Below are 27,081 nucleotides of genomic sequence, written 5' to 3'. Positions count from 1 at the left end.
TCTTTTTAAAACGTGTCCAAGGGAGTCAGTTGGACCGCTGTATGATCAAGGGGTTAAAGGGACACTTAAAGAAGATAAGGCCATCCTGGAAAGATTAAACAATTTCTTTACTTCAGTGTCTATTGAAAAGGATATTGGAGAGATACCAGTTCCGGAGAAGGTTTTCATAGGTGATGATTCAGATCAACTGAACCAAATTACAGCGAACCTGGAAGATGTGTAGCCCTGATTGACAAACTGAAGAGAAGTAAATCACCTGGACTGGATGGTATACACCCCAGGGTTCTGAAAGAACTAAAAAATTTCAGACCTATTAGTAAAAATTTGTAACCCATCATTAGAATCATCCAATGTACCTGAAGATTGGAAGATGGCTAATGTAACCCTATATTTAAAAAGGGATCCAGGGGTGATCCGGGAAACTATAAACCAGTGAGCCTGACTTCAGTGCCGGGAAAAATCTTGGAACTGATATAAAGAATAAAATCACAAAACATTTAGATAGACATGGTTTGATGGGACACAGCCAGCATGGATTTACCCAAGGGAAGTCTTGCCTCACAAATCTCCTACATATTTTTGAAGGGGTGAATAAACATGTAGACAAAGGTGAACCAGTAGTTGTGGTATATTTGGATTTCCGGAAGGCATTTGTCAATGTCCCGCATGAGAGGCTTCTAAGAAAACTAACAAGTCACGGGATAGGAGGTGATGTCCTTTTGTGGAATGCAAGTTGGTTAAAAGACAGGAAACAGAGTATGATTAAATGGTTAGTTTTCACAGTGGAAAAAGGTAAACAGTGGAGTGCCTCAGGGATCTATACTTGGACCAGCGCTTTTTAATTTATTCATAAAGGATCTGGAAAAATGTACAATGAGTGAGGTGATCAAATTTGCAGATGACACAAAATTATGCAGAGTAGTTAAATCTCAAGCAGATTGTGATGAATTGCAGGAGGAACTTGCGAGACTAGAAAACTGGGCTTCCAAATGGCAGGTGAAATTTAACGTGGCAAGTGCAAAATGATGCATATAGAGAAAAATAACCTTTGCTGTAGTTAAATAATGTTAGGTTCTATCTTAGGAGTTACCACCCAGGAAAGAGATCTAGGCAGCATAGTGGATATTACATTGAAATCGTCGGCCCAGTGTGTTGTGGTGATAAAAAAAAAAAAGCAAACAGAATGTTAGGAATTAAGAAGGCAATGGAAAGTAAAAACGGAGGATGTCATAATGCCTCTGTATCGCTCTATGGTGAGACTGAACCTTGAATACTGTGTGCAGTTCTGGTCCCCGCATCTCAAAAAGATATAGCTACACTGGAAAAAGTGTAGAAAATAGCGACCAAAATGAAAAGGGGCATGGAACGGCTGACCTATGAAGAAAGACTAAAGAAGTTAGGCCTGTTCAGTTTGGAGAAGAGACAACTGAGGGGGGATATGCTAGAAGTCTACAAAATCATAAAAGGACTTGAACAAGTTAATGTGAACCGGTTATTTACTTTCATATAATAGAAAGATTAGGGGGCACTCCACGAAGTTTACAAGTAGCTCATTTAAAACAAGTCGAAGAAATTTTTTCACTCAGCCCATAGTTAAGCTCTGGAATTCATTGCTGCTGTCTTCCAGTTTTCTTTTTTTTTTTTTTACTTAAAAAAAACAAACAAACCCCACAGACTTTTACTTGAGCTCAGCCCTCCCTGGCTGAGTTCAGAAATGTGTTCTGGCTGCAGGGGGAGAGGGCTAAAGTTTTCATAGTCAAGCCTCTCTCGGCCTGCAACCACTAATTGAAATTTAGGTCCACATCAGTCAAGGCTACTGGACTGAGGCACTCTACTGAAGATGGGACTGCATGGTACCACCTCAGAAGGCAAGCGGTGCTACAAGACATCTCCTTTGCAACTTTTCTTCTTTTTTCCTTTTCTTTTAAGCTCACAGGCAGTCCTCCGAAGGGAAATGCACGTCTACCATCTGCTGGAGACAGAGAATACTGGCAGGCTGATGTCACCACTCGTTGGGATTGACCTATCCAAACGCTTAGGAATGTTTTATTGCACTTTGCAAAGACAGACTATGCCAAACACTGGTAGCTTGAGAAAAATATATTTCCCCAAATTTTAATTTCACAGAAAAGATTTCTCCAACATGGAAGGCTGATACAACTCTTCCTCAGCAACCTTTTTCAGCTAATAAAACAAGACAATTTACAAAAATGTTGAGAACACTTTGTAGATTAAAAAAAAAACAAAACCCAAAACAAAACCAAAACCCCAAACTCATTTGGTCCTATTCTTAGTTCTTTTACCCCTTTTCCTAATAACCATTTTATAGCTATATTTTTCCCTTATAAAAGGGTAAGTTATGGCCACACCACCAATTAATTTCTCTTTCTTTCTCCACATCTACTCTTGAATTTTTTGTCATCATAGTTCATGCATCACTATCACAGCTATAAAAGGTCCCAAAAAGCAGAGCAGTACTCTGTTATTTAGATTCTTAACAGCAGATCTGGCTTAAAAAAAAACTGTCAAATATTTTAAACTATTTGCTCGTTTGCTTCTTGGCTGGCTCTCCCAAATATGCCTAAATTGTAATTTCTTGGATTTTAGAAGTATCTGAGATGGTTTCAAGACTGCTGCTTGGCTAGTTAGAAATTGTTTTGTACTTGTTGGGGGTGGTGGGGGCTGGGTGCTGGATTAAGTATGCTGCTCGATATGCATTAGGTGGAACAAACACCAAAATTGACTGGATAAGGAACGATACCACAGTTGGCAGCTGGAATATATTTCTGCAGTGTAGACAGGAAGAGCTGGGCAGACTGGATGAGCCAACTGATTTTTCCCTGTTATCACCTCCAATGTTATTTATTTCTATTTAGAAACGAAAATTAACGAGATCTAGAAGCAGGAATCCATTATTTTAGTTAGCATCCCATTTATTACATGATATTTTTTTTTTCAGTTTTGCTGCTAGTAATGTCAGAAATGTTAATTGAAAATCTTTAAATGGAAGAGAATTTTAATAGACTTACAATAAAAATATAAAAGACAGTCTTGAAAACATCTTGCTTCTAAGAAATAAACATACCATAAGGACATCACCACCTCCTAAGATCAATGGAATGGACTCAGCCTGGATATCTGTGGGCAAACTAAAAACAAAGAAAAAAATAGAGAGACAAGAGGCTATAAACATGTATACTAAACTCCCTAACCTCTAATAACTTAGCAGTTAAGTGCATGTCATAACGTAGCTGTTTCACTATATACCAGTTCCCTACAATACAAAATTAAATTCTATAGTAGCAAAATTTGAAAATGTCAGACATTATCATTTCAAAAGATACCTGAAGGTAAGAAACTAAAACATTAGTTTACCATCACCTAATCATAGAAAACTATTAAGAAACTCTTAAGTGTCTGGTAGCAGGAAAGACTTCTACTGCAAAACATTTACTTCACACCTAATAGAATTAGGAAGCATGGCTGATTTGCTATCAAAATTCTGCCCACTGTACTCCAGCATAGTGGTTCTCAATCACCACCACAAGAAGCCTCCCCTTAAAACTGTACTCAAGATCCAAGTTCACCCATCTGATTCTCTTCTCTACCACCACCCCCAATCTGCAGTCCTATGGCCATCCAGGACCTCCCCCTGGCTGGCAGAAGAAAATTGAGCTTCATGTCCTCCACTCCAACAGCAGCCATCTCTACCACAGTATTCTTAGCTCTGCAGTTTGAACTACACAGACCTTGGCTGATTAGAAAAGAACGTCATCGCTTTGGGTTTAAATTAAATGTTTAAGCACAGTCAGTCATATTGTAACCTCCTAGAAACAGTTTTTGCAATGTGGAATATATGATTTTGACGTCAGACTTTGGGTCCTTGGTGTCAGTGATGGAATACTTCAGTCGTTCAAAACGTTTGTCTGATTAAGTCCCAATTAATTTAATGGAGTGGGACACTATCAGTAGCTAGTGGCATGGAATATGAGTCTCACAGGGAACCAGCCTGCACCCTGTTTTAACATTTGCAACCTCTGCTGAAACTGGTCAGATCCAAAGGATTTGGGAGTATATTATTTCGCAGATGTGCAGATATACTGCATATTGCAAGCAGATACAACAATCTCAGTTTAACTGCTGAATGAGGCTTATCCACAGTTTCAAATTGGATGCAAGTCAGTAAGTTTTCTTTGCAAACAGCCAAAACACAAATTCGTTGGATTTTTAAACTGCTACTGTCTAATCCCAATCTCTGTCTGATTATTGATGGTAATCATCTTGTGGTAACATCTGACGTGAAAAGCTTGTGAATTCATTTAGATATATTCTGACTTAGTTAAGCATATTACAGAACCGAACAGGAAAGCAATTTAAACTGCACCTGCTTCATCCTCTAAAAGCATTTCTTACAGAGATTTAATTAAACCTAAAGTCTAAGTAATTAATTTAAAGTTTACTGGCTATTGCAGTTCTTTGTGTATCAGGTTACCAGAGAAAAGTCTGAATAGGTTACAATTAACCAAAATTTAGCAGAAAGAAATCTTTATCAAAAAAGACTGATGTAAAAAAAAAAAAAAAAAAAGGACATCTCAAATTTAGAACGTTATTGATAACATTGTTTTGACAGGCATTTCCCTTTTTTGATTAAGTAATCACCGTTGAGAAAATGAAAATAAATAACTTAAGATGAAAGTATAATACTGATACATAATGTAATTGCTGCCAATTATGTGTAAATTTTATATTCTTTTTTTTTTTTTTTTATAGCTAGACATGCATTGCTGAGCTGGAAAGATGGGTGATTTCTAAATATAAATAAGTTAAATACTGTTGGGACAAATCAGGTTAAACACATTCATTACTCTTTCCTGCTATAATCAAGCAAGTTTGCATACCTGTAAATAGCATGATAATTTAGCCATAACATATATGGAGGAAGAAGGGAAGACAGACACACCCTTTCCACCTGATGGTGATACACCATGATGCCACTGATGAATTTTGTCTGAAAAAATGCTAAGGCCAGAGGACAAAAGGTAAAAGTAGAATACGAAGCAAGTCTTCAGGCCACAGGAGAATGGATCCAGGCTGCTGGTCCAACACAAGTTGAGAACCTCTTCCACTTGAAACTGTAGCACTTCTAGTTGAAGGTTTCCTCACAGAAAATGAGATCGCCCTCCACCTCAACAGAAATGAGTAAGGAAGAGACTACTGCAAGCTCGTCATCCATACTGTGAGGGCCAGTGAGGCAGTTTTGGATGGGAGAGCCTGCTTTCCTCATGCGTGATTAGAAATCAGAGACGTTCCCAATGAAACCAGAGACTGAATGGATAAACAGACAAGACAGTTTCCACACTTGCCATGGTCGGGCTGGTGGTGTGACAATTATCCTCACCTTCTCTCGAAGGTCCTTCTGGATAGTCCTGGCTATTAGAAGAATTGGCAGTTAATCATAGGAGCAAACCGATGCTCTGTCTAGCATAAAAGCATTGAGCGCTGATTTGTAGCTGTTCGGACACATGGAGCATAACTTCAACCTTTGTTGTCTTTTGAGGGAAACAGATTGATCACTTGCTTTTACCAGTGACTGAAAAAGTCATCTGATTCCTTGTGCAGTTGCAACATTCTGCTGAGGCAATTTGCCAGTGTTTACTGGATCGCCAGAATGTAGGTCACCTGGAGACTGGCATTGTAATGTTCTGCAGACAACCAGATTTAAAGGGCCTCCTGGCAGAGGGTATAAGAGCCCATTCTTTCCTCCCTTTTTTTATGTAGAACACGGTTGTCAGTGTGGATCAAGATTCTCTTTCCTGACAGAAGGTGAGAAAAAGCACAGAACACAGTGGACACTCACAGCTCCAGGTGATTGGATTTGTAAATGACACTCCAATGGTTACCAAAATCTTCAGGTCCATGCCTCATCACTATTCAACCCCACCCATTGGTGGAGGCATTGGTAAGTCACTTGATGCAGTGTAATGTGCAACAAGAGACCCTTCTTTAGAACACTGAATCAGTCATCTTGGAGGCCACAGAAATTTAGAGGGATAATGGCCAATAGAGCTGATCCCAGTGGTTTTGGCAGCCCCACATGTGCAGATGAGTCAGATGCACCATGTGTTTGAGGATGGCCAGGATAGACCTTGCTGATATAGCCTCTCCTTCAGCAGGATTGCATATTAGGCCCATCAACAATGAGAAAATGCATTCTCCTAACGAGTCTATCCAGGCTCATTTGAACTGAATTCTTTGAGATGGAACTAGGTCCGATTTGGAAAAGTTGACTAAGAAATTCAAGAAACTGTAGGAGCCATATGATCTTCAAGGAACTCCCAACCTTGAGGGGACAGCTGCTGCTAAAGGGTGGGAGGAGCTCTGTGGCACTGAAAAAATAAACACATAAGAAAAATACTGCCACAGCTAATAATTACTGTAAGATGGACTGATGTGCCTTTATCCTATTCACTGTCTCTGCAACTTTGTGCCCAAATAAATTCTCCCCTGTATAGGGAAAATTCACAAGATGATCATGCACATCTTCTTAAGGCCACTTGCTCACAACTACATGAGCATACAAGCTCCTATGAAAGCATCTGAAATCCTGGCTGCAGTATCTAAAGCTTCGAAATGGAACAGATGAGTTGTTTCCACATTCTTCTAAGTTCTCCAATGCTCAGACAAAGTTTGTTTGTTCTGGGTCAACAATTCTGTCAATACTGTTAATACTGCACCATATAGAGCTGATAAGCCACAATTTGGGTGCTCAGCATAGATCCCAGAAAGATGTTTCCAGTATGCGTTTGAGGAGGGAAAACATATTGGAATGATCACAAGTATGCCTACCACATTTCAAATGCTGACCCCAGCACAATGGAGTGGTATTATAGTAGCATCACATAAACCTTGGGACAATCTGGACCCTGTTTTAGGTCCAGCTTCCAGGCCACGAGAAGGTACAATGTTGACACCTGCTACATCCTCATCTATAGGTCCTTGAAGAGTTTCTGAACTAGAATAGCCATGAAATCTGCTGGAGTTAGAATTCCTTCTCAGTACTGATGAACAATGTTTTGCCTGCTTATCCAAAAACTTGGGAACAGCAGAGATCCTCCAAAGAACAGATATGCTGTGGCAAGTCTGGCAGTGATCCAAAGGAATCCCCATGAAATCTTCCTCCTCTGGCTATCATAAGGGAGCACTTTGCCATAACCCCAAAAAAGATGAGTGACTAAGGAGACATGTGGTAGGGCTCAGAATGAACTGATCCCACATCCCCTTCAGATTTGTGAAAGGACTCCCCTAGAAGGAAACTCCACTCCTGGTGAAAAAAAACTTACTCCCAATCTTGAGACTGAATAGCTGGCATGCAATTAACTTGCTTTAATTGGTTCCCTACCAAGCTTTTTTCTCTCTTATTGGTCTTCATTTTTTAGTCTGGATTTGTTCCCACAGATCTCATGCTCTTTTGGCACCTTTCCTGCAGTCTTTTAAAACTTTCTTGTAACTATTTTTCCCCACTCTCACAGCTGTCACCCTAAAGCTCTCTTTTGCCTATGTTTAAGTTCCCGCACTATATCCCTCTATATACAATTTTTATATATAGTTTTTGGTTCATTTACTCCCTTCTAATTTATTTCTTTTTTCAGATGGCATGATTAATTTTGAATTTGCATTGACTCTCTGCGGTTTGCCTCAAAAAAAAACATGTTCTTATTTTGATTATATATGTGTTTATATATACACATTTTTTAATTTTTTTTTTGGTATGTTTATATATGGGATCGTTTCTTTGCCTTGTTTTCATTGTTTTTATTCTGCTTTGTAGATGGTTGCTTTCCCCTCCTTAAGACAGCTCTGTGGCAAAACAGCTTGTGTCAGGGTTTGGGATCTCTGCGAGCTACCTTTGGACGTTTCTTTACGCACTGTGATATTACTGGTACACTCTTAAATAATGAATTCTTGATTTGAACTCTGTACAATGACTTGATCCTCTGCGATACCCTCTTTTTTCCTTCATCATCAAGAACTTACTCCCAACACTGGAAGCTCTTGAAGAGAGGTACACACCCGTGTGGGACTTTGGATAAAATTTTCCCACACAGTGGGTTTGCCCATCTTGGACAGGAACAGTTCTAACCTCCCTCTCCAGTCTTCAAGGCTTAAGGAGGCAAAGAAATTCTTCTCTAGCTCCGATAGCTGGATGCCCATTGACTGGGGGATCCTCTGTACCAGAGACTGAGAAAGACATCTTCAGAAATAAAGATAGGCTCATCCTCACTGAAGTCTGCTGATAAAGAGATGGCAGCAACTGGCTCCAAGACACTACATCAACAATTTTCATTGATTGGGGCTTTGGTCCATGGATGGTGCAGGCAGTATCTCTTTCTATAATAGTGTCCGCAGCAGGACTCAAGCTTAAGTGCTCTGCTTTGACACAGCAGCACTTTGGTATGCCTTGCAAGAAGTGCACTTAGGAGGTGAGCTCTGCACCAATTACATGGAAAGCACCTGGACTGTCTCTGGGTCTGAGTAAAATAAATAGATCACCATGGGGATCTTCTGTGCTATGAAGGAAGGATGATGATGTACCACTGAGGCTATCTCCCACTTCAGCGTTGAGAAGTGACATGCTCCAGCAGAGCCCTGCACCAATTTTTCTTCCACTCTGAAGAATTGGGCTATAGGGGTCCCTTGCATCATTTAGGTGACCTTTTTGGTACCACAGCCTTCCATGCCACACTCAACCCAGGAGCAGGCACCACAATGAGTGGGAGAGGGAGCTTTCCTAAGAACAAACAGGCCGATGCAGTAAAGTGCGCTCAGGCTGAACGCACTGTTAGCCCCCTTTTGGCCGCGTGCTTTCCACGCGCTATTTTTACCCCTTATACAGTAAGGAGTAATAGCGTGTGGAAACCCCCCCGAAACTAATAGTGCCGGCAACATGCAAATGCATGTTGATGGGCCTATTAGTTATTCCCGCGCAATACAGAAAGTAAAATGTGCAGCGAAGCCGCACATTTTACTTTCAGAAATTAACGCCTGCCAAATGCAGGCGTTAATTTCAGCCGGCACCGGGAAAGTGCACAGAAAAGCAGAAAAATCTGCTTTTCTGTACACTCTCCGACTTAATATTATAGCGATATTAAGTCAGAGGCCCCAAAAAAAAAAAAAAAAAAAAAAAAATTAAAAATCTGCCCGCAGGTTGGAAGATGGATGCTCAATTTTGCCGGCGTCTGTTTTCTGAACCCGTGGCTGTCAGCGGGTTCGAGAACCGACGCTGGTAAAATTGAGCATCAGCTGACAAACCTGCTGACAACTGCCACTTCTATCAAAAAGGTGGCTCTAGGGATGCCCAGGAGAGTGGCCTGGGCGCTCGCCGGCTCTCCCGCGCATCTTACTGTATCGGCCTGAAAGTTTGCTTAGCGTAAACTACATTCTCCATAGATAGCAGGATGAATTAACCATCTCTGGGTTAACACCCTCTCAGCTCGATACTGTAAGGTGCGGTTGGAGATTAACTGGCTGTGGGCGCACAATCGGGACGCGTATGGCGATCCTGCGATACAGTCTCCAGTTTCACGCGTCCTCAGTGCTTCTTGAAACCGACCCGTAACCTTTCCCGCACGCAGCATGTAAATGATATGTAAATGAAGGAATTAGCTACTTAATGAACAAATTAGCTATTCCCTCCGATACTGTGACGCGCGCTCTGACTATCGCTTTTTTTCCCTGCCGATATGCCGCGCGTTTAACCTGTTAGTTTACCGCCTACCCCTACCCCTGCGCTGGAGGCAGGAGTAAGGGTAAGCGGCAAACTTTCCCCCAGCCCCCGCTCACCTGCCCTGGCCACATCCATGGGTGCCGTCTCCGGGGTAGCCCCAGTCCTCTCCCGCCTCCCGAAGCAAAAAAAAAAAAGCGAAAAAAAAAAATACAATGCGGCCCTCCTCCGGACAGCGGCTCCTCTGCCTCCCAGCTGCCGGCGAAAATAGACACCCGAAGCAAAAAAAAAAAAAAAAAAGCGAAAAAAAAAATCCAATGCGGCCCCACTTCGGCAGCTCCCCTTCGGCAGCCCCCCTACGGCGGAGACGGCAGTGTAAAGCGAGACGGACCTTCGGCGGAGACGGTGCAAGGAGAGGAGGAGAGAAGACTCAACTTACTCCAGCCAGCCCTCCTCCGGACAGAGGCTCCTCTGCCTCCCAGCTGCCGGCGAAGATAAACGCCCGAATGGGTAGGCCCGCATGCAATTAGACCTCAAGGCGTGACATCGCATGCAGTGACGCCAAACGTCGTGACGTCACGCCTTGAGGTCAAATTTCACGAGGAGCCTACTCATTCGGGCGTCTATCTTCGCCGGCAGCTGGGAGGCAGAGGAGCCGCTGTCCGGAGGAGGGCTGGCTGGAGTAAGTTGCGTCTTCACTCCTCCTCTCCTTGCGCCATCTCCGCCGAAGGTCCGTCTCGCTTTACACTGCCGTCTCCGCCGTAGGGGGGCTGCCGAAGGGGAGCTGCCGAGGTGGGGCCGCATTGGATTTTTTTTTTCGCTTCGGGAGGAGGGAGAGGACTGGGGCTGCACCGGAGACCGGACGCGGCCAGTGCAGGTGAGCGGGGGCTGGGGGAAAGTTTGCCGAGCATCGGAGAACATAACTGTCCACTTCCTGGTACCTGTCATTTCAAATGTCATTTGAAATGACAGATACCAGCGTGGCCGTGAAGCGTTAGGCCCGTGAACCCAGGATACTGTATAGGCGCTCTATACAGTAAAATGGGTTGCGCGGGCCTAACGCTTGCCTAAGGCTTCGCAGCCGCGGCATGCATTTGCATGCAATTAGAAGAGAATATCGAGCGGTAGGTGAAGAGAACTGTACGTGCGGGGAACGAGGGTGCGCCTGACACTGCCGCACTGTTTCTACCGCGGCCTTAGAGTATCGATCTGTAAGATAGCAAAGAACAGACCTCTCATTGCTAGTAGAGCTTTTTGCTCTACTTAGCATGTGCAGCAGTTCCCATGCAGGCAATGGCTGTAACCTTCTCAACCCATATGTTAAGTTAGATAGTGCTAGATTAATCTGATCTCCAGGGAGGTGAGTGAGTCGTTCACAGCTAATTCATCCTGCTATCTACAGAAAACACAGTTTGTTTACCATACAAGTGGTCTGAATTAGCAATGATCTCTGGGGAGTCCCAAGCTGAAGGCTGTAGGAAAAAAAAAAAACCATATCTGAAGGATACAAGCCTGTCTCCATCTTTTTTTTTTTTTTTTTTGCAACCCAGGTATTTCCCAGAAGTGAGCAGATTAAATTAGAGAGCCTGAGACAGTACTGTTTTTCTGTCAATGCTATCAGAAGCCACTTGCTTATCTAAACAGTAATGATTGACAAATGTTTGATATTCATGCTGTCATTGTTCATACCTGATTAGCTCCTACTTGAGCTCAAAGTGCATCTGTGCTGCATCATAGCAATTCACTAGCCAATTCGCCATGGTAGGTTTGGTGACTTGAACATCAAGTTGATTAGGGTCATAGAAAACCAAGTTGCAAGGTTTGTCAAAATGGTTCTTTTGTGATAAACTAAAGTCCTCTTGCAGTCTAACGTATGTAGTCATTTTGTCGGGAGAACGATGGACTGGTTGAGAGGAAATCATGTTACCACTTTGGGATTTGTTCGGAGTATCACGTTGTCATGACACAATTAAAGCTAAAATGCACCGGAGCTTGTAGCTCACTTACGCGGCACACTGAGGTAACTGCTACCAAAAAGGTAATTCCCATAGAAGGAAAGTAAGTGGTGCAGATTCCTTGGGTTCAAAAGAAGGCTGTATGAGCTGCTGGAAGACTGGCGTCAAGTCCCAGGGTGCAACCAGTCGAGTGATTAGATGACAAATTTTCCATAGTCCTTTCATAAATTGGTCTATCAGCAGATGCGTAGTTATGGAATTATTGTTGATTTCGGTCATGGTAGGCCACAATGGCACTAGGGTGAAATCTTACTGAAGATGTTGCTAAACCCTCAGTAAAGAGATGGCGCAAGTATAATAGTAACTATTTGTGGTTGCATAATCATGGCTTCAGACCCTAGGTCTGACACCACAAAGTAATTGCTGTGCATAGAAGGCTTTCTTGCTGCAAGAAGCATGTCTTCTATTTCTGAAGGTAGCTGTAGCTCTCCTATTGTTGAGCGATCAACATCCATGCAGTGCAATGAAGAGGTTCTGGATTGGAATCTAAGAGTCTGCATTTTTCTTGCATCAGAAGCGTGGGGCCACTACCAGGTGGTATTGGTGGATGTGACAATAGCTGTATTAAATAAACATACCAAAACTGTCAGGGCCATGTTGGGGCAATTAATATCATGCGAGCCTCATCTCCAATTACCTTCTGGATTGTCCTGTCAATCAGTGGGAATGGTGGAAAAGCGTGCATGAGGTCATGCCCCCAATTGTGTTTGCGCAATACACAGAGGGCTACAATCGAGCAAAATCAGTCTACTTTGTTGTTTTTATCCAATGCAAAGAGGTCTATCATCGGGTAGTCTCATTGCCCAAAAATGTGAAGGGCTGTGGAGTATTTGAGAGACCATTCATGCGGTGTGAATATTCTACTAAGCTTGTCCACTGGTGTGTTTTGTATGCAAGGTACATAAGTTGATTGTAGGGAAGCTTGATGGCTACATGCCCACTGCCAAATTTGCAGCATTTCTAGGCACAGAACCCAAGAACCTGTGCCTCCTTGCTTGCTGACATAGAACATGGCAACTTGGTTTTCTGTCTGGATCAGTATGCTTTTGCGTTGAAGGATGTGTGTGAAGGCTTAAAGAGCATATTTGATTGCAAGAAGTTCTAAATCGGTTGATGTGGAACAGATGCTTAACTGCCTACCACATCCTTTGTGTTTGTGAGAAAGTACATGCGCTCCCCAGTGGAGCATGGATGTGTCTGTCGTTTTATTTAATAGTGTTTTGGAGAGTAATCGACCCCATAGCCAACAGGACAATTCCATTTTCATGTCCTGTGAAATCACAAATGTATGTGAAAGTGATAGTCTCCGTTGATCCCATTGGGCTCAGAGCCTCCATTACAAGTGGCGCATGTGTAGTCTCCTGTGAGGCACTAACTGTATTGCTGCCACCATATGCCCTAATGCCACTGGAATTTGATGAAATGTTGCCCATAAACTGTTGAATATGGCAGACATGAAGAGTTGAAAACTTAGAATTCTTTCTGAGGAGAGGTATGCCTTGATTTTTTCCGTATTTAGTAATGCCCCAATGAAGTGGGGCAGATTTTTATGGGATTTAGGGAAATTTATGAGAAAAGCCAGGTCTTAGAGAAGCTGGTTACATTTTTGGAGAGTTAGCTATACAGCTGGTGCTGTAATTAACCAGTCGCCCAAGTAAAACACTTTATCCCTTTGGTATTGCAGGTGTGCCGCAACAGCCACTAGGCAATTCCTGAAGACTTGTGGAGCTCTTAGAGTCCAAAAGGCAGTACCTCGTACTGATAGTGATTGCTACTCACCTGGAACTACAGATATTTTCAGCAAAATGAATGAATCAGGATATGCGCATGTGTCATCTTGAAGGTCCAGGGAGCACATCCAATTTCCTTTTTGGAGAAAGCGTAGAATTGTGTCGAGGGAGTACATATTGAACTTTTCCTTCCAAAAGGTGGATGTTCAGTTGTCAGCCATCTAGTATTGGCCGGAGGCATCCTGACTTCTTGGGAATAAGGAAATATCAGCAGTAGAACTCAGTCTTCCTTTATGACTAAATATCTCTATGGCCTGGTGGAAAAGTAGCCCTTGTAGCTCTGTTTGATGTAGATTGATGATGGGTACAGTCACAAATGAAGAAGTTACAGTTGATGGGCAAAATTCAGATGGTATCCCTGTTGCACAATGGAAAGGATTTATTGGTCCTTCGTGATGGATTACCACAAGGGTAGAAGGATGAATTCCTGCCCCCACTGGAATTCACTTCTCCAGGGCCAGTGGTGCTAATGTGGGGGGCTGTGGCCTGTGGCTGCTGTGCTGGATTCAGCAACTTACGATTCCTCAGTCTTCCCCTTGTAGAGGGTTGATGGATGTAGTTGAGGTAGCTGGTATTGCTGGAAAGGCCTATATGACTTCCTGGAATAATACTTTTTTTTTTTTTTAACATGCTGTACAGTTTACCGCTTGAGGTAGAAGGTGCAGATGTCAATAGCGATTGGACTACCAATCGCTATTGGTAGTCCAAACTCTGATTTTTGCAAATCTTGATTATTGTAACTCTCTGTTACTTGGCTTACCTGCTTCAAGTGTTAGACCATTACAGGTTTTGCAGAACGCGGCAGCTCGTGTTCTGACCGGTAAACGGAAATGTGACCACATTACTCCCACTCTGATTAAGTTCCATTGGCTTCCAATTCAATACCGCGTACAATACAAAGTGGCTTGCCTAATTCAAAATGTTGTACACGGAGAGCGAACGGAGTGGTTAAATACATCTCTGCGTCTTCACATACCCCAGAGAGAATTGAGATCGGCTAATAAGGGTCTTCTATCAATAACCAACATTAAATCGGCAAGGCTTACCCAGGTGAGGGAGCGTGTCTTATCTGTTGCAGGAGCAAAGCTATGGAACTCCCTACCAACGTCTTTGAGGTTATGTACAGACAGAAAACAATTCAAAACTGACCTTAAGACTTGGTTATTTAAATGCGCTTTTACTGAATATGAAGTGTCAGCTTCGAACACCAAGTAATGAAACTAGTAGCGGGATGCGAACCAGTTAATCGAGCACTATGAATTGATAAGAGCATTCCTTTTTATTGTTTGTCTGCTGTTTGTGGTTTTTGATAATTTTGATTTTACTCTTAGATTTTAGTTGATTTCACCTTGCTTTTACTGTTCCTAATAGCTAACTTATTTCACACTTTTAACAGAGTTAGCCGTTACTATTTTATAATGTATTGTATTTATTATATGTTTTGATCCATGTAAACCGTTGTGAAGGCACGTCTGATGTAACGGTATATAAATTCCAATAAACTAAACTACCATTTTCTGTTCCTCGAGTTGAGCCACTGCCTCTTGGAGGTTCTCCCCCAAGAGACTGTCCAAGACATGGCAAGTCTGCTAGTTGCTTGTGGACGTCATCACATATGGAGCTTGCCTGGAGCCATTCTTCTAGTGCTAATGTCAGCTGCTGATGTCCTTGCCAATGGGTTGAAAGATTTGTATATAGTCCATATATTAACCACTACAAGGGCTGAGAGGGGTTGTGGGGTGCAGGAATTCCCCAACTCATCCCATATGCAAGGTTTTATATTTTTGACACAACTATCAATGTTTTGTACCATGTAAAATTCATGATGGACAATATGGGAGGCTAACATCGACCCCTGGAAAATCTTCTCTCTGAATGCATCTAGTAATCAATTGTCATTTCCCAGTGGCAAAGAAGAGTATATTCTAGTCTTTTCAGCTATTTTAGAGCAGATTCTACTACTACAGATTGGTGTGGCAGTTGCAAGATACCATTTCCAGGTTATTTCTACATACAAAGTTTAAAGATCCAACTTTATGGACGTTGGCATAAGAGATATAGGCATTTCCCACATTTTCATTTGTATCTTATCCAATAATGCATGTGTGGGTAGAGCTACTGGGTCTGACGGAACTTCCAGTATATGGAGGATACTCATAACATCCGTTCTTGAGTCAGGATCTATTCACAAATGAATCCCCAAAGATTTTCCTAGCAAGGATTTTCCTATTTGCCCCTACGATATCAGCGCTGTGGGTACTGGGTGTTTCAAATGCATCGGATACTTCTTTGCTCTTTTGTCTGATGCAGTATAGACGCTGTTAGATTTTATGTTAACCAAAGCACCATGTTTCATGTGAGCCAGTTGTTTCATGGTGCATCAAGATCTGCACAAACCAGTCTCCTTTGTCTTTTCATGGTGATTTTTTCCCCACCTTCCCTCTTAGTTGAAGGTTTGGAGTACATAGTTAGTGTTGACGCAGAGGAGCTAATACTTATTGCTTCGGTTGGGTAGTGAGAGTTTGATAGATGACCATGTCATCGGGCCTGATGCAGCTCTTCAATTTTTCCTGCTCTTTTCTTTTGAGCTTGTGGGGACATTTTTCCCCAGGCTGCTCATGATTTGGCCCCAAACACCAGAAACACTGATCATATGAAATGTCCACATTAACAGGCTTTGAAGCCACTTACCATTTTTATCTTTATATTCCGGCTTTTTTTTTTTTTTTTTTTTTGGAATGGCACTAAAAAGTGCCGTTTGTAGGACTGCAGTAGTTTGATCAAAAAGAATCAAAAGAGAGAAAGTTTTTGTATGTGTGAGCCCCTCTTGCTGTGATGAAGCCTCGTAGAGTGCCGAGACCCATGCCAGCAGCAGGTGAGTGAGTCTTGGCACAGGCCAGACTATAACCAAGTCCAAAAGTCTATACCATACCAGGTTGCAACTGATGGCTTGCAGCAAGGCTGATGGCTGAAGCAGAGCCACAGGCAAAAACTGAAGCAAAGCTGAAGGCTAAGAAGTTGGAACCAAACTGGAGGGCTTGAGCAAGACAGAAACTGGACCCAGAAGGAGCACGAACCAGGACACCTTGCTGAGCCAATTAATCCAAGTCCAGGCAGGCTAAGTAATCTTGAGCGTGATATATCATCATCAGAGTGGGTAACCAACCCTCTCACCAATGTGCACACCACCCCCTAAGTGTCTCTTCACAGGGTCCTAGTATCACACTTGTCAGAGCATCCAATGGCACATTGAACGTCCACCAAGGAGTCTGGGAAGGCGGCTGGATTCTAAAAGTTTTTAAAACGTAACTGAGGTAAGCAAATTAAGACAAACTGATCTGTGCTCTGCTGCAGGCGAACAATGGCTGAGGAGGTTACAGTCGTTGCCTGCGCAGGAACTGCTGCACATGCTCAGAAGAGCAAAAAACTCTACTAGCTATGAGAGGTCAGTTTGTTGCCACTAAAGAGTGTGTCAACCCAGAGATCATGGCTAATTCAGTCTGCTTATTGACAGAAAAGTTTACATGTATTTATTAAGCATTTATAGCCTGCCTTCAATGAGCGCATGTTAAGCAGAGTACAGATTAAAGCAAAAGACAGCAGAATAATACAATTCTATCATATAATATTAAAATAAAAAAAGATAAAACAAATAAGACATAGTAATATTAGTCACAATTGCCAAAAGCTTCTGTAAACAAAAATGCCTTCAACTTCTTTTGAAAAATAGAAAAAAAAAAGAAGAGGAAGACTTTAGGCTTGATTTCCCATGCTGAGAGTCAGACACCTCACCCCTGAATGAGAAGCAGCTCCGTTGCTCAACCTCACACAAAGGCTTCAGGCTGTTACCCATCAATACCTTCGTTAGGGCCTCCAAGCCGTGTTGTTGAGCTCTGGAGGACATGTGACTATAGCTGTAGCAGTTGGGGAAGTCATGATCTGGGCCCAAGCACTAGTAGCAGATTGTGTGTGTATCTGTGATTGAAATGTGGGCCTTTAAGTTACTGACTGTGGGCTTCTTGACCTTGGGCTAATCCATACTTATTCTTCCCCCCCCCCCCCCCCCCAACTTAAAAAAAGATTAGTTTGAGGGGGATTAAAAGTAAAAGCCAAAACCTTTCCAAAGAGATGCATGCAGAAGCTCAGACAGAGGGCTTTATATTCTGCTTTTCGGCATGTCAAATTGGATTAAATTCAGGTAACATAGGTACTTCCCTATCGCCAGAGAATTTACAATCCAAATCCTAAATGTATCAAAATGGGAAACTGTTGAGAGAAAGAGACAATGTGTCACTCTACAATTTATACCACTATAAGAGAAGGCACTTAACTGAGTGGCGTTTGAGGGTGGGGGTATGTTTGGGGTGTTGGTTTTACAAGCTAGGTAGAAAGTGCAATGTACAAATCAACTCCTCTTGTACCTTTCATCAACTGAAATAACAGAAAATCTTCAGTGATGTGTACTGTGCTGTTCGTACCTCCTATTGTGTATGTAACCCCCCCTCAAAAAAAAAACCCTACTCCAAGTTAGAAATGCCCCACTTACAGTGGTATAAATAATAGAGCGACACATTGTTCTCTGCAGAGTCTCTCTCTCATGTGCAAGAAAAACCTTTTCACCTGGGTGGCACTAAAACCTGCGTTACTGTGCTTTACTCTTATCACATTTGAAGATAGGAGCAGCTCATTACCATTAACTCTGCCCAAACTCCGCCCACTTGCATAGCAAACGTCACATTTGTATACTAGCACGTGTTGCACTATTTAACACACTCGTTAAGGCGTAATCACGTGTGTTAGAGCCTTAACACTAGCATTAAGGCCCTAACACAAAATGACAAATGACCCTGTAAGTTTGTACTTGAGGCAATGGAGAATAAAGTGACTTGCCCAAGGTCACAAGGAGCGACAGTGGGATTTAAACCCTGGTTCATAACTCGATGCTCTAACTACTAGGCTGCTAATCCACTTTGAGTTCCGACAGGTGGGCCCATGTCAGCACTGCCTGATGCCTCAACCACATATTAGGGCTAATTCATGCCTAAGAACTGATAATAATGAAAACTAAATGTACAATTAGCTCACTGAACAGACTCTATGCAAAATAGAGGAGGATATACCTGGATCTCATTCTAAAATGGAAAACTTAATTTTGTAACCATGAACACTCAACCCTTGGCCTATCTGCTAAAGCTGACCTTTGTAGGGAGCCCGGTATAGCTATTTGTGATTCTCATTGGTGGATCACAGACTGTTATAACTAATCAAAGATTGCTCAACTCATGATAAAGGATTTGACTACTATCAAACTGTGATCTGTTAAATAAAAATTAACAGCTAATCTACACTGCAGAGGTTGGTGATTTTAGATATATCAAAAAGAAAAAGGTTCTTGAAAACATAACTTACAGCCAGTCCATCTCCTCCACAGCCTGAGCGATCTCAGGCATCACACCCATCTCTGTAGAAGAAGGAGGAGGGGGGATGGAAAAAAATGTGTTAAACAGGTCAGTCAGCAGTTATAAATAATAATAATTCAACAAAATTTAACATTACTGTGAAGGAGTGTACTGAAAAATCCCTATCTTAAGGGGTCTGGTTCAGGCTTCTAATCCAGTCCTCAAGGGGAGAATGCCGCAAGGGTGTCTGGGGGAACAGAGTTTCCCTTCATCCTAACAATAAGAACCCAGGACCAGAGAGCTTCAGGAGGCCCCGGGGACACTAGAGAGGAGTCAAAGTTGCCTCGAATGCATTATTGTTAAACCTGAAGTAATCTCTGCTCCTCTATTTTATTTTGTGTGGCTTTATTTTAGTGAATAAATTCTATATAAGGAACCACCAGGCTTGGCATCCTTTTATTCTACTGGCTATTCCAGAAGCTTAGCCAGCCTAATGCATCATAGTTGCATACAAAATGGGCATAATGGTAAATAAGTGGCCTGGATCTTTTGGCATCCAACTGATTTCTGCCATGGGAGCTCTTGTAACCCACATGCATAAATCCAAGGGAGCACTACATGATATGGTGGTGAAATACTAATTTTCATCCAACAAGAAAGATCTCAATGATACTTAAGAGCTTTAAGACTGTAAACTAGTACAAGGCGGCAAAGCCAGAGACAGAAATTAAAGGTTGTACAAAGATGCAAAACCAGTAGAAAAAAATAGGGTGAATTCTTCCGTACAAGTAAATGCTAAAAACATCAGTGAAAAGCTATATAGAAAACTTAAGCATCAATCAAATATTTTTAGGGATCAGGGAATTTATTTTATTTTTTTGCTTTTTTGTTTTCTGTTATTTTTCTTGGGGGAGAAGCAGGTAATTCTTACTTTACTCTTTTGTCTTTTAAGTTTTTTTTTTCTACTTTTCTTTGCTCTCTCTCCTCCCTTCTTTCCCCCCCCCCCCCCCCCCCCCTCTCACAAACCAGTTTAAAACTTGCAACAGAGCAGCTCTAGGCCACAGCATCTCAACCTGGGCCCTGGTCTTAGTAGCTTCTCAGTTCCAGCATCCGTGACCTGTTCTCAGCAATGGTGGCATTTCCTATATCCAGGAGCCACCCTAACAGCAAGTGCCCAATTTTTAGCTACCTGGCACCTGAGGTCTCTTTACAACCCTGGTTGAGATTTAACTGGAGTATTATGTCCAGCTCTAGAAGCCATATCTCCAAATGGATATATACAGAAAAGAAACAGTTCAGCGAAGGGTTATCAAAATGATGCACAGTCTGCAACAAACATCCTATGAAATCAGACTTAAGGAACTACATATATATATATATATCCTATACAGGATAGAGAGGAATATGATAGAAACTAACATTCAAATACCTCAAAAGGTATACCCAATACACAAGGAGCAAATATGTGTCCATGAAAGGAGGTTCTAAAATGAGGTGGCCAACTAAGTTCCCTCAAGAGCCACAAACAGATATGGTTTTCAGGATATCCACAATGAATTTGCATGAGGTGTATTCGAATACAATTCTTTGTGGATATCCTGAAACCAGATCTGTTTGTAGCTTTTGAGGACCTGATTTGATCACCCCTTTCTTTATTTATTTATTTTAAGATCATAATATGAGACTCTGAAGAAGGCAGACTCGGAAATAACATTGGAAAATATTTCTTCACAAAGAAAGGGTGATATCTAGCATAACTTCCCTGTAGAGATGGTGAAGACAAACAAAGGATCCTTATAGAAGTAAAATGAAACTCTAATCAAGGAAGGTCTATGGCATACCTCAACAGGATATAAAATTGAGAGGAATAAATGTGTCATGGATTTTTCTCTGACTTCATATTCTCCATTTCCACAAGCGTCTCATAATTAAGCAATTTACTAAAACTGGCATCTGTAAGATAGGGGTGCTTAAACAAGTCTTCTGCCCCCTTCCCCCAGCCATTCGGGTTTTCAGAATATCCCAAATGAATATGCATGAAAAATATTTGCATACCTAGGAGGTAGTACATGCAAATAAATCTCATGCATATTTGTTGGAGATAACCTGAACACCTGACTGGCTTGGGGGGCCCTTAAGAACCTGTTTAAGCATACCTGCTGTAAGATAGGCAAAGCTACAACACTTATTCTGCAACTACCATAATCACTAACATATGTACCTAAGACAGCAGCATAACCACTACCGCAAAAAACAAATTTTAAAAATGTTGCATTTCAGCTTCTTCCTTATTTATATTTGTTTTCAACTCACGTTCGCCTACCCCTCTCTCTCAGGTGAATACAGATACTTTTACTGACCAACTTGCCTCTCCAACAATGACAAAAACTGAAAATATTCTAAATGACTCTTGGAGAATGCCACAAGAAAAATCTCAGCAATACCTTTTCCTGGGTCCAACACAGATAATCAACACTAATACCAACAGACAAGAACATCTTAGTAAATATTCTATCTGTGCTAAGTGGCCTCAGATGCACGTTACTGGAGTGCCCCCTGGCAGCCTGAGACAGGAACTTCTCTTAGAATGTGCAGAGCTTTGCTCCCGCACGCCTGCATGGTACCTTCCCATGCAACTGCCTGCATTGTCCTCAGTTTGTTATAAACCATAGAGAAGAGAACCATGAGGAAGAGTAAGAGCAGGCAGAAGAAAGAAGACTGCCCAGGGAGGAGGGCGGGGACATATGCTAATTCACCCTATCTTCAGAAAACACTGTTTTACGGTAAGCAAAATTGCTTTTTTCTCCGGCAGATAAGCAAGCTGAATTAGCTATACTGTCTATTCTTCTCCTCACCTCTCTTGGTGAGCCCCAAACAGTACTTTTCAGTGATACCATGGCCCCTAAGACCTGAAGATAATCTGGATTAAATAATTAAATAATGAAATTAATGGAACAGTTTTGCACAAGAGAAAAGAATATATTTTGCCTTTATGAGCAGGCAAAACAGACCTTGGATGAGAAACAGAAGCAGTTTGTCTCCAGCTCAAGGCCTAGTTACTGAACACGGAATGGGGGGAGTATACCAGATAACGGTATTTTGACATCATTAGTTTAGGTAAAGGTTCAGTAGTTCTCCACTCCAAATAAGGGAGCCATCCCAAATCAAAAGAGGAAAAAGAAAAAAAACCAAACACACATTGTCAGTCATACATGTATATAAGACAATAATGTATCTTGTATTGGGGAAAACCCAGAGAGCAGAGCAGGCTAGAGTACGTCACTGTTAGATGCACTATGCTTCTAAGAAAGACTAATTATATATTCATTTCTTGCATTTTACTAATAAAAATTGTTCATTAAGACAAGAAGTTGTGGATTATTACAAAAGGGCCGGCCTTCTGCCCCAGAGAATAGGCTCCGGAATTGAACTCTGTGTGTGTGTAGAGAACACAGATAATGATCCTTTGAACTCCCTGACCATTGCAGCGGTCAGGTAAATGAACAGACCCCAGTCTTTAAGTTTTGCCATGACCAGGCATCCTGCAGGGATTGCGGCAGGATGTCTCCACAGGCCCAGCGCCAGGTATGGAATAGAGGTGATGGTTTATTTTCACCTGTTACTCCATGCTTTTCTTTTCACATGCACACACCCGGTTTTTTTTTGTTTGTTTGGTTGGTTTTTTTAAACCACACACACTCTCCAGTGGCCATGGTTTTCTGATCTAGCACACTGGATAATACTCCCAGCCCTAGTCCGCTATCCACGGCTGTTAAACGGTCCAGGCAGTAGTGAGCAGTAAAGGTGTGGACTGAGAATCAAGTAGCAGCCCTACATATATCTTTATGCACTGTAGAAGAAGCTGTGGCTCGCACCTGACACGCTGAAACTGATCCTGACAGGGGAATGTGTTGAATTATGACAGAACTGAAAACAGTTTGCGATCCAACTTGATATAGTCATTTTGGAGACTGCAACCCCCAGTGAGTTGGAGTTAAATGATATCAACAATTGAGAAGACTGTTGATGAGACCAAGTCCTTTGCTTATAGTAAGCCAATGCTCTCTTACAGTCTAACATGTGGAATAAAGATTCTCTCTTGGTGGCATGAGGCCTGGGAAAGAATATTGGAAGCATAATGAACTGATTAATGTGAAAGACTGATTCCACTTTGGGTAGGAATTTAGGATGAGTCCGGAGAACTTCCTTGTCATGGTAAAACTGTAAATAAGGAAAGCTTGTAGTTTACTTACTCTTCAGGCTGAAGTTATTGCTGCTAGAAAAATCACCTTTCAAGTGAGATATTTCAAATGAGAAAACTGTAGCAGTTCAAAGGGAGCTTTCATTAGGGTTGATAAGACTACATGCAGATCTCAGGGAACTGGAGGATGAAGATTAAAAAGTCCTTTTATAAAATGAGATAGAGGATGAGAGGCTATCGAGGGGTCATTATGTCTGTTTCTCATGATAAGCAGCTATAGCGCTTAGGTGTACTATGACCAATGAAGTAGCTAAGCCTGATTTGGAGAGGTGAAGCAAGTAAGAGGATTTCTGTAGGTGCCGAGGAAAATGGAGAAACGCCTTGAGTTTGACACCATTTGACATCTCTTCCATTTGAAAGAGCAGTTACCTCTGATTGATGGCTCTCTCGCTGCTATTATAATCTGTTGAATATCAACTGAGAGTTAATTCCTGTAAGATAGAACATTCAACATCCAGACTGTCTGGTGGAGGGAGGAGTGCAGAGGATGAAGAGGAAAGCCCTCGAGTTAAGACATGTGGGTCTTGACAGAGATCCAAGAGTTTGCTTTTGGAGTACTGTATTAGATAAGTGAACCAGGGTTGTCTCGGCCATGCAGGTGCTATGAGAATCATGTGAGATTGGTCCTGAATCAATTTCTGAACTGTTCTTATGATTGGAGGAAAGGCATAAAGGAGACCATGACATCAGGAAAGCATCTTGTTTGTTCCTGAGACGGCTTGGGCAACCTGAGAAAACACAACGAACATTCCAATTCTGTTGCAAAAAGGTCTAAGGACAACTCCATTGTTGAAAAAATCTGATTTGCTTCTGATTTGTTGAGTGACCATTTGTGGAGATGAAAAATTCTGCTGAGACGGTCAGCTACCATGTTAACTATCCCTGGTAAGTTGCCCTCAACACTACTGAGTTGTTGAGAGCCCACTCCCAGATCCAAACTGTTTTTCTGTAAAGAATCCAGGAACCTGACCTGCCTTGTTTGTTTATGTAAAGCACGGCCACCTGATTGTCGGTATGAATCAAAGCATGACCTTGCAATAGATGCATAAAGGCTATTACAGCATATCAAATCTTCTGGAGCTATGAGATATGTCCTTTTGGCTTGGAACCATTGACCTTGGGTCTGCTAATGTAGGGGATGCATGCCCAACCTTGTGTGGAGGCATCTGTGGTGAGGACTAGGGTGTGGGCCAGATCCCGAAGAGGAGCTCCAACTATCAGAATCTCTGGATTCAACCACCATCATATGTCCTTCACCAAAGATTCCAACAAGGTCACTATGGTGGACATTGGTTGAAGATATTGAACTCATTGTGCTTTTAATCCCCACTGAAGGCACCGCATGAGTATGCAAGTACAGGCAAGTACGTGGATGGCAGCCGCCAAGTGACCCAACAGAATCATAACCTAGCGGGCAGCAACTCTTGATTTTAAAAGTAAGTCTGTACATAGATTATGAATTTGGTTGATTCTTTCCTGGGGAAGGAATGCAAAAGATTGTATGGAGTCTATTCTGGCTCCTATGAATTGTAGAATTTGAGTTGGTTTTGAGTACCAATTTCTCATAGTTGATAAGGAAACCCAGAGACTCTAGACAAGAGATTATCTCCAGTTGATGAGATAAGGAAATCTGGTCGGGAGAAACAATTAGCCAATAGTCTAGGAAAGGGAATATCCGAATCCCTTGACGTCTTAGATGAGCTATTGCCACAACCAGGCATTTGGTGAAGGCTCGGGGAGCCAAGGAAAGACCAAAGGGCAGAACTCTGTAGTAGTGTTTGGAGTTCATCTGGAAACACAGGAATTGCCAACAGGAGGGATGTATTGGAATATGGGTGTATGCATCCTTGAAGTCCGGTGAACACATCCAATTGTTCTGCTGTATGAATGGTAGAACTAACTTGAGGGATGTCATCTTGAATTTCTCTTTCCAGAGGTACTTGTTTAAGGAGTGTAGGTCCAGAATAGGGCGGAATCCCCTGAGCGTTTCAGAATGAAGAAGTATTGGGAATAATATCCTGACTTGATCTTGTGCTTGTGAACCAACTGGATTGCTCGCTGCTGGAGCAAAACCTATATCTCTTGCTCTAGAAGAGGTAGATGAGAAGTATCCTTCATCGCGGCAGTATGGCAAGGAAGGGTAGGGTGGTAAAGGAAATTTAGATAACCCTTGTGAACAATCTGAAGTACCCAAGTGATCTGTGGTGATTCCGCTCCATTCTGAGAAATGACTCTGAATTCTCCTCCCTACTGGAAAACCTGGCTGTGGCTGAGACATCTTCAAAAAGATGGTGGACGTTTTGAAGAAGGTCTGGGATGGTTTTTTGTTGCCTTCTGTCCCTTTGGCGAGGTCTAGTTTGGGCAGACTGAGGCTGTGATGTGGAACTGGATATGGCTGAAATTGTTGAATTCTGCATGGTGGAAAATTCTTAAAACTGTTTTTGTAGGTAATAGAATGGCATTCACTGGTAAAAACATCATGCAGACATCTGAAAATCTATGGTTCCTGAGAGGGACTGAACTGCAATGTTTTGCTCCTTTAATTGGGCCACCGTATCCTGAATTTGTCGCCAAATAAGTTGTCCCCTATGCAGGGAAGATTAGATTGTTTTTCATGGATGTCTTCCCTAATACAGCTAGAACAGAGCCATGCTATGTGCCGAGCAGCGATTGCCATGGCAGAAGTCCCAGAAAATGTTTCGAAGGACTCGTATACCATTCTAAGTAAGTGACATAGACCTTCTTCCATGTAGTAGAATGGTTGAGGCGTTATCGGCTGGCCTGCCTCTGACCAAAGAAAGGGTTTTAATAACTGAAGAGATTCGTAGAGGTACTGAACTATGTAAAATTGATGTTGCTGTATACGTAAAGTTAGCATTGCATTTTGAAAGGTCTTTTTGGCATACTCATCGAGGATTCTGTGTTCATTTATTTGGGGGAAAGGGTGGATGAATGGAGCCTAGTTTTCTTTGCTCGCTTCACTGCTCTTTCTACAACCACCGATGCGTGAGGAAGCTGAACATCTCTGTAGGTGGATTTTTGTAATCTGAACTTCAAATCAAGTTTCCTAGAAACAGGAGGAATGGACTGAGGTGATTCCCATGTTCTTGAGAGAACAGAGTCCAATAATTTGTGAGATGGAAGAGCTGATGGTTCAGCTGGAACATTAGTATTTTCAGAATTCTGAATACCTCCTCTCGAAAGTCAGGTAATTATTAAACCTCTACTCCCAGGGAGTTGCCTAGCTTTTCTACAAATCGAGATCATCCAGTAGAGAGGAGTGGTCAGGAAACTCTTTTGGTGGATCCGATGGTATATCAGTTGAGCTATCCAGGGAATGGTCACCCGGGGAACCTTGAGACACTGATTCAGAGGAATGATGCTCTCTGACTTGGGTTTCATCTGGAGGAAATGAAGTTGATTTGGGGGAGCTGGCTGGCGGTGCATCCCCAACTGGACCTGGAACATGAGGTGGTGACACCTGTGGGTGCAAGGTTTCTTATAATTGAAGAAATCTGATTAATTGCCTCCTGTGAAAGAGACATGGTCACATCTTCAGGAAGTTTTGGATGTTGTGGTCTCACTTGAGGAAACTGGGAGATTGATTTCTGCCAGCACAGAGCTGCGGTTAAAATCTCTGAAGACCGTTGAGGCACCCAAGAATCATGCTCCTGTGTAGAAGAGGTCTGTCTTGTAGAAAGTTCTTCTTGGAGAATAAATCTGTTAAGATGAGAGTGAGAAGATAATCCTGAACACTCTGACCAGTTGCCCTGCGAAGAACCCGAGCTAATAGAAAGAGGCTTTGGAGGAAATACCCAAGGAGGGTGGGATAGTATGTCTAGATTGGGATCCATACTGCATCGAGATTGAGATGGTGATCTTTTATTTGTCCGAT

The 27,081-nt window shown here is 42.2% G+C and overlaps 1 protein-coding gene across 1 annotated transcript in view; it reads right to left on the bottom strand.

Moving 5' to 3' along the window:
• DDX1 (DEAD-box helicase 1) overlaps window positions 1–27,081 on the bottom strand; it is a 175,981-nt gene that overhangs the window by 131,646 nt on the left and 17,254 nt on the right. Inside the window, exons 2-3 of the mRNA XM_029595927.1 lie at window positions 18,936–18,987; window positions 3,086–3,149 (exon numbers count right to left, since the gene is read on the bottom strand). Of these exons, the coding sequence (XP_029451787.1) occupies window positions 3,086–3,149; window positions 18,936–18,987 (116 nt within the window). The remainder of the gene's footprint in view (window positions 1–3,085; window positions 3,150–18,935; window positions 18,988–27,081) is intronic.

Source organism: Rhinatrema bivittatum, chromosome 3 (assembly GCF_901001135.1).
Source record: "Rhinatrema bivittatum chromosome 3, aRhiBiv1.1, whole genome shotgun sequence".
NCBI classification, from domain to species: Eukaryota; Metazoa; Chordata; class Amphibia; order Gymnophiona; family Rhinatrematidae; genus Rhinatrema; species Rhinatrema bivittatum.
This window is presented reverse-complemented; position numbering and strand designations above follow the sequence as displayed.